At 44.6% G+C, this 15,946-nt stretch overlaps 2 protein-coding genes across 5 annotated transcripts; one reads left to right on the top strand and one right to left on the bottom strand.

The window, feature by feature from the left end:
• Positions 1 to 144: 144 nt before the first annotated feature.
• Positions 145 to 14,362, top strand: znf839 (zinc finger protein 839). 3 transcript variants are annotated; one of them, XM_046413578.1, is made up of 13 exons: positions 145 to 893; positions 2,952 to 4,037; positions 4,424 to 4,555; positions 4,821 to 4,943; positions 5,038 to 5,130; positions 5,810 to 5,956; positions 6,081 to 6,185; positions 7,079 to 7,166; positions 7,296 to 7,410; positions 9,970 to 10,072; positions 13,255 to 13,380; positions 13,469 to 13,640; positions 13,863 to 14,362. In XM_046413578.1, exons 1-13 carry the CDS (start codon positions 159 to 161, stop codon positions 13,865 to 13,867), a joined length of 3,030 nt encoding a protein of 1,009 aa, XP_046269534.1. In that variant the 5' UTR covers positions 145 to 158; the 3' UTR covers positions 13,868 to 14,362. The 3 variants fall into 3 exon arrangements, with proteins under 3 accessions (XP_046269534.1, XP_046269533.1, XP_046269532.1); XM_046413577.1 differs by having other exon boundaries at positions 13,463 to 13,640; XM_046413576.1 differs by lacking the exons at positions 9,970 to 10,072; positions 13,255 to 13,380; positions 13,469 to 13,640; positions 13,863 to 14,362 and adding an exon at positions 8,215 to 9,800.
• On the bottom strand, positions 9,588 to 15,595 carry LOC124072290 (cyclin-dependent kinase 2 interacting protein). Of its 2 annotated transcripts, none has more exons than XM_046413580.1 (5): positions 15,443 to 15,595; positions 14,568 to 14,736; positions 11,109 to 11,229; positions 10,675 to 10,804; positions 9,588 to 10,603 (listed from the first exon to the last, which is right to left on the bottom strand). In XM_046413580.1, the coding sequence occupies exons 1-5, from the start codon at positions 15,447 to 15,449 to the stop codon at positions 10,401 to 10,403; spliced, it is 630 nt and encodes a 209-aa protein (XP_046269536.1). In that variant the 5' UTR covers positions 15,450 to 15,595; the 3' UTR covers positions 9,588 to 10,400. The 2 variants fall into 2 exon arrangements, with proteins under 2 accessions (XP_046269536.1, XP_046269537.1); XM_046413581.1 differs by lacking the exon at positions 15,443 to 15,595 and adding an exon at positions 14,846 to 15,258.
• Between the last annotated feature and the right edge of the window lie 351 nt (positions 15,596 to 15,946).

The following is a 15,946-nucleotide window of genomic DNA, read 5'->3' as shown; positions in this document are numbered from 1 at the left end:
AATGCTGTGCTTCATCTTAGCGGAACGTTTTATTCACCAGCACACATAAATTTTATAACAAAGTATTTATTTGGTGATACAGCTCGACGATTAGGTTGACTTGATCCACCGACTTGCCCCCACTCTGAGCTAAGCTAACAGTTAGCCTTACAGTCAAAATGGCGGACAACGAGGATGACAGCGGTTCGACCAGAACAATAACAGTCGTGGAGACCGTGGCCGCTCCGTGCACTCAGTCCGGGGAAAACGTACCGAGAGCGGCCGCCGACCAGAGCGGTCAGTCCAGGGAGGGTTCGCAGACAGTGTCTGGTGCAGAGACTAGTGAGTCCGGGGACAGTTTACCGGCGGAGTCTGGTGCTCAACTGACGGACTTCCTACAAAGCGGCCCAGAGGAACAGAGCATCCTGGTGGGCACAGAGTTCACTGGCCTGGGTCCGGACCTGGTTAATACCACCATCATTTACGTGCAGCCCGACGGTAGCCTAGTGGAGGGCTCCGGACTGACGGCCGAGGAACAGCAGGCTCTTGTGGATCAGCTCACCAAGCAGCAGATCGTCCAGGTCTCCGACACCGAGGCAGCCCACCTGCTCCAACAGAGTCCGCTTGTCAAAACCATCCCCTTCCACAACACGGCCCTGGACCCGAGTCAGCTGCAGCAGGTCATCAACCAAGTCACTAAGTCCCAGCAGCAGGTTCATGTCCAGGTTCCCCAGCAGATCCTGAAGCAGCAGGTCCAGGTCCCCCAGCAAGGTCTGAAAAACCAGAAGCAGGATCATATCTCTCAGCAAAACTTAAAGACCACTACCCAGAACAATGCCTCCCAGCAGCTGAAGAGCGTCGCCCAGCAATTTGCAATGCAGACCAGCAGCTCAGTCCAGGTGGTTCAGAAGAAGGTGAGTCAGTTTTAGAGCCTGCTTGCAGATCAGTTTGATTCATAAGGAATTCTGATTCATGTGGACTGTATGCACCTGTGGATGCACCTTCTCCAGGCTGACCCCCTACCCAGTTCTGTTTGTGTGTTGCGCACCTGCCTTGTCATCAGAGCAAGGCAAGACTCCTCCTCCACATTCATTTGAAACATTGGTTCCCAAAGTGAGGGTCTGGACCCCACGAAAGGTCGCAGGATAAGTTTCAGAGGTCACGACACGAATGACAGAAGAGTAGAAAAAAAAACATATTTCCGTTTCACAAATATTTGTGTTTATGTTTTCAGACTTTGGTTTCTCATGTGACCTGTTGGATAATTTGATCTCTTTATGTCTGTAAAAATAAGTCAGACAAAATAAGAAAGACAGTCAGTGTTTTGTTGACATTCAAGACAAAACGAGACAAATATCCTGGTTGTTTAAGTAGTAGGAAGAGCATCTGGTTTCTAACCCTAACCCTAACCCTTCTGACCTTTATACACCTAAACTTTGCTTGTCAGTTGATGCGATACCAGTGCATGCTGTGAAATGTTGATGTTATTATTTTTAACAGCTGTCTTCCACTAAACCCTGTGTTTTTGTTATGGATGTGGTTGAAGATATACACTTCACTCATACTCACTATACAAGTCACTTGCTGTTTGTGGATATTGGCTACTTTAGCAGCAAAACTCAGTTAAGTTGCATTCAGGTGTACAAAACACTGCTGGAAAGTATTAGAGTTCTGTTTCTAAAAAAGGAATAATGGGGTATCTGCTTGATGTATAGATTAGTGTACTCGCCCATACCTGATGCAGTATTTTAGGCAGTATCCGAGGCATTTCCCATACCAGTATCAATATCGGGACAATCCTAACAGCCTGACGTTAAGAACGAGCCTCCTCCACGTGCTGCTTGCCAGCTGCTGTGAAAACAGAATGGTGGATATAAAAATCCAAATGGCAAGTTTTTGTTTCTGGGTGACTTTGTAAAACTTGTAATGATGAAGAAAGTTGACAGAGAAGAGACAGTTAGACTGTGGGAAACAGTGAACACACTCATACAACACCCAGAATCAGCTCAGTGTGCAGAGTCACATGTTTTCCTTTGACATATTTTATACATATATATTTTGTTGTGTGCTGAATTTAAAATTTACACAAGATTAAATGTAATACGTAGCTTTTATTTGTAGTATGTATTATTTGTATTTGAGTATATAATTCCCATGTATTATTTATATGCACTATTAATTCACTGAATTTACAGAAAATATGTTAGATTGTGATCCATCATTATCTGAATATGACAAGATTTTATCACACAAAATTCCAAAGTGATGTCTTCTGATATAATAATAATTCAGTTGCTTGATCAAAAACCCAAAGACGTGGACTCTTTGTGATGTGACTCTTTCTACTTGTCTGTCTCTGGTTGTTGGTTATAGGTAGCCAAATGTTACTGTTGCAACTCATCTTTTGAGGTTCTTCTTCTGGTGTTTTTATCAGACAGCTTCCTCTGGACTGGAGGATGGTCCTGATTCACATGTAGCTCAGAAAAAAAAGAATGGACTGTTATCAGATTAGCAGCTCAGTGTAACCGTCTTAAATCTCATCTGGATTTTCTGCAGTGAAAATTGATGCTCTGAAAACTTTGGGACATGTAAACAGTTTCAGATTGATCCTGATTAATGTGAATCTAGTCTGAGTTTCCAGGACCAGACATTTAATCTTTTGTCATTCTCAGTATTCAGTTAACGTTTGCAGCTTTCCAGAGTTTCTTAAAAACAGATTTGTTCAACAGTTCAGTGGAGTCAACATTAATTGACAACAAACTGGAGCTGGGGGATAAATCAATCAATTAAACTGAGTGATTAGAATTTCATTTTTATAAGAACACAAAAATATTCAAACCACAAAGGGTCTAATGCAGGATGTACAGCAGCCATAATAACCTAGCAGAACACCCTGTAGAACATGTAGATATTGAGTTTCATGTCACAAGTTTGATCCCTCTGAGTTTTCATCTGTTTTTCTGTTCTTTTAGTCGGAGCCCATCAGGATCCAGATCCAAGTTCCTCCCAAGCAGGATGTTAAGCCTGGCTCCACCCCCCAACAGAAGACTGTGGCTGTCAGTCAACCACAGGTAAAAATGTCAGCCAATGGCAGCATGAGCAGCGCTCAGGTCATCCACATCCAGCCTGTGGTTGGTCAGCACGGTCAGCAGTTCTTCCTGCAGCAATGCCCTGGAGACCCCCCAATCCAGCTGCTGCTGCAGAGCCCTGCCCCTGTCGTTGGATCTTTGCTCCCATTGGTTCACAAGGTCACAGGCCAGACGACATCAGCAGGCACCACCTCCAGTCCGAGCCAGAAACCTGCCGTGTCCCCCATCAGAGTCCAGACCCCCTCCACCATTAAGACCCCACCCCCCTCCATCATCAAGACCCTGCCCACGTCCACTGCTAAAACTATTAGCATCCCACTAATTAAAACTGCAGCCAATGGCACGACAGCTGCCAGTAAGAATCCCATGAAACCATCTGCAGTCATTGCAGCGGTCCCAGTTCAGAGCACCACACCTGCTGCTACCCGGCCTGCTACAATAGTCCCATCCCCTGCAGTGAAGGACAGAGGTACAGAAAAAGACAAAGAGAAAAAGGTGAAGAAGAGAGAAAAGAAAGGCGTGAAGGTCCAGACCAGATCTGGTCGAGTGTCCAGACCCCCAAAGTACAAAGCTAAAGATTACAAGTTCATAAAAATGGAGGACCTGGCCGACAGCCACCAGTCTGACTCTGACGACTACTCTGACATGAGTGTGGAGGAGGAGGACGGTGGGATAAAGGATGGCCCCATGTCTGGCACCTCCCCCTCCCTCACCTACAGCCACAAGTCCCGGTCTCACCATTGCCAGACCTGCGACAAGGCCTACATTGGTCCTGGAGGCCTGAACCGGCACTACAAACTGAACCCTACCCACGGAGAGCCTGATCTTCCCAGCAGCTCGCCAAGCAACACACTACATCCCCTAAGAGACGACAGCCAGTCACAGGAGACAACAGAAGGAGATGTCAAAGAGGAGGAGGAGAAGAAGAAGAAGGAGGAGGACAAACCTGCTGCCACAGCAACAAACAGAGTAAGAGATATATCCACCAATCAGAGCTCAGATGTGGGGGAATTGCAGGTGTTTTAGGGCACAGTCACGCAGGTGACCATCACCTGCTGAGTGTGACAGAATGAGACACAAATCAGGTTGGTTGTTTGTAGTCAACACATCTCTTTCTTATTGGCTCAAACTTTGACTTTTTTGGTCAAAGTTGAACAAAACTCTACATGAAGTCAAGATACAAGTTTGGTTTGCCACTGGAAGCAAATGTTTTTTTTTCCAGCCCTTTACTTGCAGAGAAATGCAGTGAGTGAGAGGCAGATATTCGCTAGAGTCTGATGGTGTCTTAACTGTATATTGTTAGTCGTTTGCTTCAGTGGCTCTGATGGGTCAGTTTACTCTCTGTCTGTCTTCAGGTGGATGGAGTTCCCGCAGCAACTGTTGGACTCAGGGGCCTCCCATACCGGGGCCCTGGCCGGCCTCGAGGACGAGGTAGAGGCAGGGGGAGAGGCCGAGGACGGGGTCGATCCCTGGGCCCGCCTCCAAAGGTGAGACTGGTTTAAACTTTGAATCTGGAAATCTTTTTATTCAACAGTAAATCAGCCGTGTGCACAGCAGCAGAAGACACACCAACACTATGAAAACACGTGGAGTTAAAGTCCTGCAGTCAGAGAAGTAAATCACTCCCGTCTGCTTCAGTACAACATGATAAAATAAGTTCAAACCAATATAATCTGACCAGATCTGGTTCCGCCCACTGTTCTTCTTCATGACTTTAACTTGGCTAACATACTGTTTGGTCTGTTTGGTCAGTTCTCTCAGGTGACGGGGGGCCTCATCAGTAGGCGGGGCCGTCGAGGTCGACCTCCAAAGCTCACTGCTATCACAACAACCACAGAACAACAGGGGGAGAGAAGACAAGACCGTCTGCAGGAGGTGAGAAGAAGGAAAAAGACTTTCAATGTTAAGTGAATATGAATGACAGATGTCTATCTTCTGTGTTTCCATGACAACTGTGTGTTTTTTACAGCTGGTGGAGCAGTGTGAGGATGAGGAGCTGATGGATATCGTTCTTCCTCGTTTGACCAAAATGTTGAGTCTATGGGAGCTGCTGCTGGCAAAGGTATATGTAAATGAACACTGTACACATGAAGGTCATAATTCATCACTGAATTGAGAGCTGATGAGATTCATTTCAGTTTAGCTGCAGTCATAAAGTCTTGATGTCTGCAGCCACACAGACTTTTGGTCCTCTCTGTAATGAGGGGATTCATTAATTAGTTTGAGTTGATGAATGCTGTAGACGGGTGTTGTTTACCTCGGCCAGGACTGAGATGGAATCCACATCAGTTCAACAGTCTGCCCCCCTTCAGCTCCATTTACGCCCCCCCACAACCCAACAAACCTCCATCATCTCAGGATGGACCTCTTTCACACAGCACTTTTCAGTTACCACAGAGAAGTCCAGCTCTGCAGATGACACGTCAGTCAGGTTCAGGTGTTTCAGTCCTCCTAGCCTTGACAACCCACATAGGAGCCTACCTTGTTTAGCCTGCTTCAAAGAATTTCCCTTCGGCGATAAATAAAAGAATTCTGATTCTGATTCCAGATAAACAGCAGGAAATGGGTTGGATGGATAAAAACTAAATGGTTTGTTCTAATGTTAGAGGAGGTGATTTCTATCTCTCTATTCCGTATGGCACTGCAGGAGACGTCCACGTCTTCTTTCACTGTTTTTATCATTTTAGGTGTGTTTTCTCAGGTATTACTGAGAAGATAAACTATTTCCTGTATTCCTTCAGGTAGAGCGTGGCGGTCAGGCTCGGACTCGGTTTCCGGACATTTATCGTGAGTTTGAGTCCTTGCAGGCCCAGGTGAGACAGGCTGCTCAGGACTACATCCTCAGCCCACAGGACGGAGCTGTGCCACTGGAGGTCAGGAACATCGAGGTGAGAAACTCTGCTGTTTTCTGCTCTGTGATCTTTCTGGAGATCAGAAATGTTCTGCTGTGGGCTGCACAGGTCAGGATGCAAGTTGCCAGGACTGTGGACTGTACTGTACTGTGTGCTTTAGGTTGCCAGGTCTCTGGGCATCCTGGACGAGGTGAACAGGATGAAGGTAGTTCCTGGAGCATCTCCAAGCCCCAATCTGACCAATAAGAACGTGCGATACATGGAGGTAAACACGCTTTCAACAATGGGTTCTGAGAGCAGGATTCAGGTTTGGGTCAGATTCCAGTTTGGACTGCGTTCCTGTCTTTGGAGCATACTTTAATGTGTATGCGCACAAAGACATCAGTGTCTGATTTGATAGACCTGGGATCTGTTTCACAAAGTAACTTTAACAAACTCTGACTTAAATCCTGTCTGAAGTAACTGACTGATCAGAATTAGTTCAGTCAGCTCTGAATGTGTGTGTTGGGAATGGAAACAGCCATCACCAGCATGAGAAATCTGTACCTGACATTTATCTTGCATGATATTTGTGAAAGAAACGTTCCATCAGTATGACCAGTCACCACAGGGCAGGTCCTCATAAAGATCAGGTTGGTTTAATGTGGTTGATTTTTCAGTAATGTGACAGTGTGAAAATAATGTGAAAACCTGACAGCTGCATTAACATCCACACAATCATTGTATTAAGAATCACTGTATAGCTGCAGATTGCTGTGAAGGAAGTCCTGGGAAATGCAGTGATATCAAACCAGGATCTAAATTTGATGTAAAGATGTAAACTTTTGTAAATGAGTTCTGATCTGAGCTTTGGTATCACCTGTATGAATGAGGAAATGAACTGACATGTCAGATAGCCGCTTGATGAGTAAAAACCTGCCGGGCAGTGAGCAGGGCAGCTTCACACAGCCTGTTACCATGGTAACTGATACAGAGTTTCAGTTAGCTCTCCTTGTTCCTGTCATCTCAGGCTTAACAAACTCAGAGTTTTCACTAAAACCACTTCCTGAAACAGGGCCCTGGATTGGTTACCCCTTGTACTCAGATAGAAATCAGAACTCTCTGGTTGCTTAACACCTGATCCAGGTTCAGTTTGAAGTAAGAGATTCTGTTTCCTAGAATTCCAAGATGCTGCCACCTTCAAAGAGATTCAAGATGGAGAACAGCATTCCAGTTCACCAGAACGGCATAGGGACACTCAAAACAGGTACAGTTGCTGTATCTGTACTATACACTATTGCATTAGTACTGCACATCACTGAATCAGTACCATAGTTGATGTGACCATAGATGCTGAATTGAACTGTCTTAATGTTATTTTTCTTGTCTTTACAAGGTGAGACCCCTGTGACCTCTGTGACCTCCTCTCTGAAACCCTGCTCGGTTTCTGTGTCTCCTCTGGTGATTCCAGCTGCGTCCAAACTGCTGACTGCTGCTGACTCTGCCTCCAGGTGAGTTGGCCCTGCCCCCGTCCTCTCAGTATACAGGTAGAACTGGTGGTCTAAAGCTGCTCATGTGTGTTGTGTCACTCTCTGAGATAATGACAATCACCATGGTGGTGATCAGACTTCTTTTTCAACTCAAATGTCAGGTTCTTTGTATGTCCAAATAAAAAGGGACGTGTAGTGCATCATTTGACTCTTGAGCTCAAAACGGACCAACGGACCAATTGTTATAATGAAGAGTTGTGATGAGTACAAAACAAAAATCAACACCGGTGCTGCAGATCAGCCTCCTGTTTAGTATGACGAATGCACGCTGCAGAGTTTCAACTTTTATTTAAAGGTGATACTGCATTCATTCATCTGACATTTTACCCAAAATGAAGGAAATTACTTCAGTTTGTGGACAAATCAAAGTGAAATGAATTTTACTGATTGGATATTAACTACCAACAGACTTATCGATTTTCTAATAGTTTAATATTAGCTGCAGTGTGAGCCGTGTCAAACAGCAGCCAATCAGAGGCTCTGTAGGAAGGTACGGATCAGCAGGACTGCATACGCAAATTCTTCCTCAGGTGAGAATCTTCAAGGCTCAGCTATAAAGAATCAGTGAGAGAGCAACTGTTGATAGCTGATTTTAATTTGAAACTCTGAACATCACTTCCTCTAGACCAGGTCAGGTGTTCACTTACCATGGTGACCAAACATGTCAGCTTCAAAACTCAACAAGCCTGTCTATTAACCTCAGTTCACCCTCTGCGGATCTGATGGTGTCTCCTGAGGTCTGACTGTCTGTCTCTGGTCCCTCAGCTCCTCTGGCTCCACCCAGCCCCCGCCCTCTGTTACGCCTATGGAGATAAGCCCAGGTGAGAACCAGGAGGAGGGACCTCTGCAGGCAAGTCAGGACCAGGTCCTGAGCACTGACTTCACAAGCCAGGTGAAGGAGCTAGAGAGAGCTTTGGGTTCATGTCCAGAGACTGCTGCAGACTCAAAGACACCTCAGTGCAGCTCAGTCCAGATCCTGACTTCCTCTCAGCTTCAGCAGAGGGACTCCTCCCAGTCGGAGTCCAGCTCCACGGACCCCTGCGAGCCTAAAGAGCTGCAGGAGGGTCAGGAGATATACATCCAGACAGAGGGGCTGACGGTCCAGATGGCAGAACCTGGATTAGACCGGATTGTGATCGTCAACGGGCCAGACGGGACAACCATGCACATCCAGACCCCAGAGGGGGTTCCCCTGGAGGCAGTCCAGGCTCTGCTGGGCATTGAGGCCTCTGACGGGGGCCAGAACTCCACAGTGAACTGAACTGATCAGAATCCAGGCTGACTGGACTGAGCAAGACCAGAACCTGACCTGAACCTGACACATCACTGACTGGGAGAGTGTGTATTCATGAGGCACTACCAGCTGTGATTCCTACACAGCTTCATCCACACAGGTGCCCAACAGCAGAACACACCTGGACTCATGAACATGTGGACCTGCGGCAGTCTTAAAAACACAAATCAACACGACTCGCTGGAGTTGGAACACAAACACGCATGTCAGTTTAGGACAACTTTATGTCATACCTGTGGGTGTGGCGAACTCAGCAGCCTGCAGGGGGCACTGACATACCTTCAGACTGCTAGTTTTGTGGTTTCAGATGTAACACCTGAGGTTTTAATGTCACACCTTTGTTGTTCCAGTCGTCATTTCTTCAGACTGAACGTTCTGTTTACAAAAACACTGAAGATCTTCCAAAACCACAGATTAAGTTTTTCTCAGTTTAAGGCTGCCATCAATCAGCTCATCTTCATGTTGTTATATTTTGTGGTGCTCATTTGTCTGGTTTCTACATATAACTTGATCCATAAATCCTGATCAATGGATCCTGACCTCAGCTTAATGAACTCTATGTCTAAATGAGCAACATTATTTCAACATCGGTTTGTGATGGCTTAGTGTCCGCGATGAACAGACAGTCTTACTTATTGTCTCAATTCAGCTTGTTGTTTGATTGGTTCATTCATTTCTTACCTGTGATGATGTCAGCGGCAGCAGGTTTTTAAGAATCTGGAGTGATTGTAAATTTGTAAAAAAAAAAAACATTTTTCAGTGTTTCCATACTTGGACTCATTCATTTAAAAACAGAAACTGGTTAGTTGGATGTTTATATATGTAGATAAATCTGAAAAACAAAGTTTAAAAAAAAGTTGCACTATTTTATTACTTTTTATAAAACTTCACAGCAAAACATTTTCCAAGCGTAAACTTAACGTTTGTACTCGTTTGGAGAATTGATGTGAGGATGGACTGAAAACAGTTTGGAGGAGTTTAAACTTATCTGTTGACTGAGTGCTGACTGCATCAAACACATTTCATGTTCCTCCAATAAACGGATGAGACAAACTCACCTGTGAGCTGAACTTTACTGAACATCTTTACAAAGGTGAGTCTTCGTCCTCTGGTGTGTTTGTGTCTCGTGTTGGTTTCTTTATTACAGTTTAAAACCAGTCTGCAGCTCACTTGCTTATTTGATCGTTTATGTTTTCTCTCATTACTCTTTGGTTCCCTCACTTTAGGTGTTGCTGCACGAATGAAGTCCGTCAGGTTTCTCTGATCCAGAACCAGAGAAGGAAAACTGCAGTATTTCTTCTACTGCTTCACAGGCGACCTCAAAAACCAGTGAGATACATTTCTTACTTAATATACACATGTTCATTTTCTGTCAGAAAGTAATAAACATATTTCTAGACATTCACATTGAATTTAAAGCAGCTCTGACAGAAACAGACCTGAAGACAGATGATAACAGAACAAAGAGACTTTCTGCTTGTGTGTTCAATGGACTCAAGTCCATCAGCTGACTCCAAGTTCACCTGCAGCCTCAGGGATGAGCTCCATCTCCCACTTCTGTTGTACACCTGTTCAGTAAAGCAGATAAAGACAGCTGCCTCCAGTCTTTCAAAGAAGATCCTGATCGTGATCACATGACTTTGAAGGACAGATGACATCAGAGTGGGCGGTGTCCTGTCTCCAACAGCAGAGCCTCCAGAGTAAGTCTGGTCTGTGGGGGGGTTAGGGGCTGGTGCAGCCAGCAGGACAGGTAGACCATGCACAGGTCAGAGCTTGCAGTGTGGGCAAGTTCCTGCAGGATCAGCTGCTTCAGTTTCAGCTCCTGTTGGAAGGACTCCCACAGGGCGCGAGACAAGTCCTCTGAACCGAGAAGAAATGTCAGATGTTGGTTGACATCACTCAGGTGTGGAGCAGTAAACAGGTAAACTCACCAAAGCATTTGGTGTTCCAGCTGTGAAAGAGAGGAAACTTTCTTCCTTCAGGCCCAAACTGAAACTCCTCCAGATCCTTAACACCTCGCTGTGATGTCATCAGACGCTCCATCTTTGTCACCACGACGACCTGAAAAAAATCAGAAGCAAACACGATGTTCCAGTTCAAGGTCTTAAACCATTTGCGTTTCAGACTTCACGTATTAATGTTTACTTGTACATTGTTTTTCTGATAGCAGTTTTCAGTCCCATGACTGAAAGCTTCCTCCTGAACTGTTTCTGATCTGATTACTAGATCTATCATTCAGCCCCGAAGGGGGTGATTACAGTTTATTCTGTTCAATTATTAGCAACTTTTCTCCTCATATCCTGACTTCACAAAGAGGTGTTTTCTTTGGTAAACAGGAGTTGAGTGAAGTTGAATGAAGTATCACCATTTTGTTGATGACGTCCTGCAGTTTGCAGCATTCATCCTGCAGCGCTGTTGTCACGCCCGTCTGTTGTGGCCCAGCTGATGAAGACTCGTCCACCAGCAGCAGCTGATCACTCTGAGAACTGGAGGGGAAAATCAGCAGTAAACAGGAAGTGAGGTGACACACACGGACATGTCAGACAGGATCCACAGACAGGAAGTCCCACAGGTGAAGCAAAGTGTGGATGTGTTTCTGAGGTTTTAGATGGTCAGCCAGTAAACTGCTGGACTTCTTAGTTTGTGTGTGTGTTTTAGTATGTTGACATTTTGTTGTATGTGTTAAATGTGTTGTTGCCTGTTAGCAAATTTTCCTTGAGATAACCATGACCTGGATGAATGAGAATATTCACAGGCCTTTTATAAGTGAACATTCTTTCCTGATCAAACAGAACTGAAATCAGTTTGTTAAAGCTAGGATGCACGATTGTTATCGGTCCGATATTTTTTGAAAATGACGTCACACAGATAATTCCGATAAGTAAAGTTATCGTCGATAAGTAGAGTACATAATAATAAAGCTATATTGCTTGCATTTCGCGCGTTTCACCAGTACACGGCACACGGCGCTGTTGCCTTGCCAACCGCCTTAAAAAAACAAAGACGAAGAAGAGGGTTGTTGCAATTGGCTGTTGCCCTCGTTACTTTAGCCTGTGAAGTGCAAACTGACAACAAACATGGCGCCGTCGTCATTAGTGTGGGACTTCTTCACCATTTCAGAGGAAGACAATGCGATTGCAATTAGCAATAAATGTTCTGCTGCAGTTCCACTTTTACCACTTCAAATCTCATAAGTCATCTGAAATTTCCTCATCGCAGCGATGGGATATGGAAGACGTACACAGATAAGTGTGCTGCTACTGCCACCGAATCACCACCATCAATCAAGAAGGCGTATGGGCTAGTACATATCGATGAGGCGTTTGCAGCGACCCGAGGACTAAAGCAATTAATGAGAAAATTATGAAATTTATTGCGTTTGACGACCAGCCATTTTCTTTAGCCGAAGACCCGGGATTTCGCCAAGTAGTGCATCATTTGGAGCCGCGGTGTGACGTTCCAAATTATCGCGCGCTACTTTTCAGACACATGCTTTCCAGCATTATATCGTGCTTGGCACACGTGGAAATAATCTGTTCAATAACAAGTTTGACGGCGCAGTGGCTAGATGAAGACTACAACATGCATAGCACGACATTACATTCTCGGGAGCTCTCTGACTCGCACACTGCAACAGCGATCAGTGAGGCCTTTGAAACAATGCGTCGGCAGTGGAATATAACCAAAGAGCGTGTGCACGTTGTCCTGAGAGACAACGCACGGAATATGGTCAAGGCTACGGATGACTGGAACTGTTAGTTTGGGCTGTATGGCGCACACTTTACAGCTAGCCGTAAACGAGGCTGTGCTTTATGAAAACAGCACGGCTTCAGCAAGACGCACACACGATGGAATAGCACTTTTTACATGCTGAGGAGTCTTCTGCAACAGAAGCGAGCGCTAGCAGCTTATGGAGTAGATAATCAACTACCTGCAAGTCTGAGCGCAAACCAATGGACACGAATTGAAAACATGTTAACCATTTTGGATCCGTGTGAACAGCTGACTAGAGATATGAGCAAAGCTACATCCACAGCTGCAGATGTGATCCCCACCATCCAGGTGTTAAGGGGGCTGTTAAACAAGACAGTTGCGAGTTAAAACTTCCAAGAACACGCTTTTAGAAGCAGTTGACAAGCGTTTTTGTCACATCGATGCAGAGCCTTTGTATTTATCTCGCGACACTGTTGGACCCGAAGTATAAGGACTACTTCACCCGTGCATTCAAACGACATGCTACGGAAAACGCTGGATGGTAGCCAGAAGGACCATGCACACGTTAAGACATTTAAAAGATATATATATATATATATTTTTTGTCGGTCTGTTGATGTTAGAAAAACAGTAATTCTGATTAAAGCATGCAAATCAGCCTTGAAGTGCAGGTGCACTTGTAGAAGGAACATCTAAATTGAATGAAAAATAAAATTACCAACATTTTGGGGTCCAGTTTTACCCCTCTCAGATTTTTTAAATCCCTTTCCCCCTGCTTTCCCCTGCCTCTGACCTAGGAGCCACAGCCAAAGAGGACCAGGGCAGATGGGAACAACAGTTTTCTGCTGCACATGTATGCTGAAATCCTTGAAGAACACACTCTTGCCACTGGACAGCAGGGACTCGGCCAGGTGGATGTTGAGGTAATTTCTTTAACATTCATTTTTAAAATATTAAATTAATGACTTTAATTGTCCAGCACATAATCCATGTGATTTTTGTTAGATACAGGCATATCTGTCAGAGCCCACACTTCTCATGAGACCAGAGTCCCACCCCCCCATGACACCACTGGAATACTGGAGAAGCGACAAGTGCCATTTTCCAAACCTGGCCCAACTTGCACATAAATACCTCCTAGCACTAGTGTTGACAGTGAGCGCTTGTTTTCTGCTGCTGCGCACATGATTGAAAGTGACATATTTTGTCATTGGAGGGAACTCACTCCAACGAAATTTGTGCTCTGCATTTAACCCACCCAAGTGACGTGCACACACACACAGCAAACCCGGGGCAGTGGGCGACCGCGTGCAGCGCCCGGGGAGCAGTGGGGGTTAGGTACCTTGCTCAAGGGTACCTCAGCCATGGACACCGGGACAGGGAATCGAACCAGCGATCCACCGACCATGATTGATGAGAAAAGAAACCAAATCAGATGTGATAAGGCTGAGATGTTGCTTTTAATAAAGAAAAGCCGCCCACACTTAAGAAAGTGAAGTGTATGATGATGCACATTTTCATTCTAAGTTGTATACCAGTGCAAGACCAAAGAAAGCACTTTGTTCCTCTGTGTTGACCTGTTGTCTGTTATGAAAAATGTGCGCTTTTTGTGTTAATTGTTTCTGAATGTAATCAGTACACGTTTTATTTGAGTGCATTACATTTATTTCTGAAAGCTTTTTTTGTATTATAGGATGTACTTTACTACTGGTGACCTGTGTTAACCTTTACACACTGATTTGACAGACTGTTACACATTTAATTTATTTTGATTTCAAATTCTTGGTCTGTTGCTCATTTCAAGCCGCCAAAGATGTTTGGTTGTGTAGAAGCCTTTATTTTACTATTAACTGAGTTTTACTACTGACTTGAAGTGATAATAAAAGTTCATTTGAAGAACTGGAACTGTTGTCATTTTGTTATCGGTATTGGTTACAAGAAACGGGAAGTTATCAGTTATCGGTATCGGTTCTAAAACAATTATTGTGCATCCCTAGTTAAAACAAATGGTTTTAAAGTAAAGTTTGTTGCAGAAATCCTCTGTGAATTTTTGGAATTTACACTCGAAGCCTTCAGACTGTGGAAAAAGTCCAAACTGAGGTCCACTCACCGAGTCAGTCTCAGGTCCACAATGTTTCCTGCCATGCTGAATCCTTCTTCATTCAGTTTTTCCCACCTCATCATCAGGTTGTGCCATTCGGCTGCACTATCTTTGATCTTACGGGCACTTCCGGTAAGAGCAGAACACTTCCTGTTTCCTGAGGTCACTGTGATGTCACCTGACAGAAGGGGAGACATACAGAGATCACAACATGAATGACTTGTTTTTAGTTTTCTCATTAGGATACCAGCCTGATATTCAGCCTCAACCTGAAAGGCTTTTTAAACTTTATTATTCCGTGGACACCACCAGCTTCCCGTCCCGGCATTTCTTCCAGCTTATGCGGAGCTGAAGGGGCGTAACCATAGCGACGGCGACTCCAGCAAACAGGATCATGACGTCATAAATCTGTTGCGTGTGTTTGTGTGATTGCTGACACTCCCGGGGGGGAGGAGAGGATCTGTCAGCACCGAGTTGCTGACAGATTTAGTAAGTGATCAGTTCTGTCAGTTTTCTGCTTTTTACTGCATGTCTTCAAATAAACTAAAATAAGTCAGGCTGGTTCTCATTTACTGAAACAGATTCTGATCTGAGACCAGCAGTTTGTGTGTTCCCGGTCACAGCTGTGGTGAAGTGAGCTTGGACTAAATCCAGAGCAACACTGAACCCCCAACACCTTCATGAACAGCCAAAATGGTGTCGGATTTGAGGTGGATGGGGGCCGAGTACGACGCACCGAGAGGAACATCGGAAGCGACCTTTAATCAATACACAAGCAGAACCGCTGATTGACGCGATTTTAGTGTAGGATTCATCTTCTCAACATCCGGCAGAGCTCCGGATTGATTATCGATCATCTGATCAGTTTGCAGATATCTACTCACCCTCCATCTGCTCCGCGAATCCTCACAGCGCACAATAAACTTAACGCTTCCGGATTCGACTTCTTCTGCGGTGGTTCTCCTCTTCAGTCAGCGCCCCCTGCTGATCGGCCACTTTATATTCACTTGTTGACGTGAACACAAAAACACTGAAACAAGAAAACGACTCCACTGTCAAAAAGAAGACGCATTCAACATGACGACAGGAAGAATCACCACCATCATCATCAATAACAACAATCAATCAGTAACGACAGAAGCTGTCTGCACGTTTTTTATTGGTAATAGTTTATTACACTCAAAGTAGATAACGTAAAGGATCACTGATTTATTTATTGGAGAGTTTTAGTCACTTAATAAATTACCTATTTTTTCTTTTAATCAAGTTACAGTAGGGAATTTAAACTATCTTAAGTTATGAACTGAATAAATCTGTTCTATTTTAGATTTAAAACGAGTTCACTTCAAACAGTTGGCCACATGCTAATACTGCAGTAACTGTTCTAT

The sequence above is a fragment of the Scatophagus argus genome, chromosome 15 (genome assembly GCF_020382885.2).
Source record: "Scatophagus argus isolate fScaArg1 chromosome 15, fScaArg1.pri, whole genome shotgun sequence".
Classification (NCBI taxonomy): Eukaryota; Metazoa; Chordata; class Actinopteri; family Scatophagidae; genus Scatophagus; species Scatophagus argus.
This window is presented reverse-complemented; position numbering and strand designations above follow the sequence as displayed.

Coding starts and splice junctions, on each gene's coding strand:
- znf839 (XM_046413576.1), top strand. CDS start 159: ATGGCGGACAACGAGGATGACAGCGGTTCGACCAGAACAATAACAGTC. Junction 4,556..4,820: donor CCCTGGGCCCGCCTCCAAAG/GTGAGACTGGTT, acceptor CTGTTTGGTCAG/TTCTCTCAGGTGACGGGGGG. Junction 7,411..8,214: donor GCTGCTGACTCTGCCTCCAG/GTGAGTTGGCCC, acceptor CTGGTCCCTCAG/CTCCTCTGGCTCCACCCAGC.
- LOC124072290 (XM_046413580.1), bottom strand. Junction 11,230..14,567: donor GTGGACCTGAGACTGACTCG/GTGAGTGGACCT, acceptor TTTCCCCTCCAG/TTCTCAGAGTGATCAGCTGC. Junction 10,604..10,674: donor CTGGAACACCAAATGCTTTG/GTGAGTTTACCT, acceptor TTCTCGGTTCAG/AGGACTTGTCTCGCGCCCTG.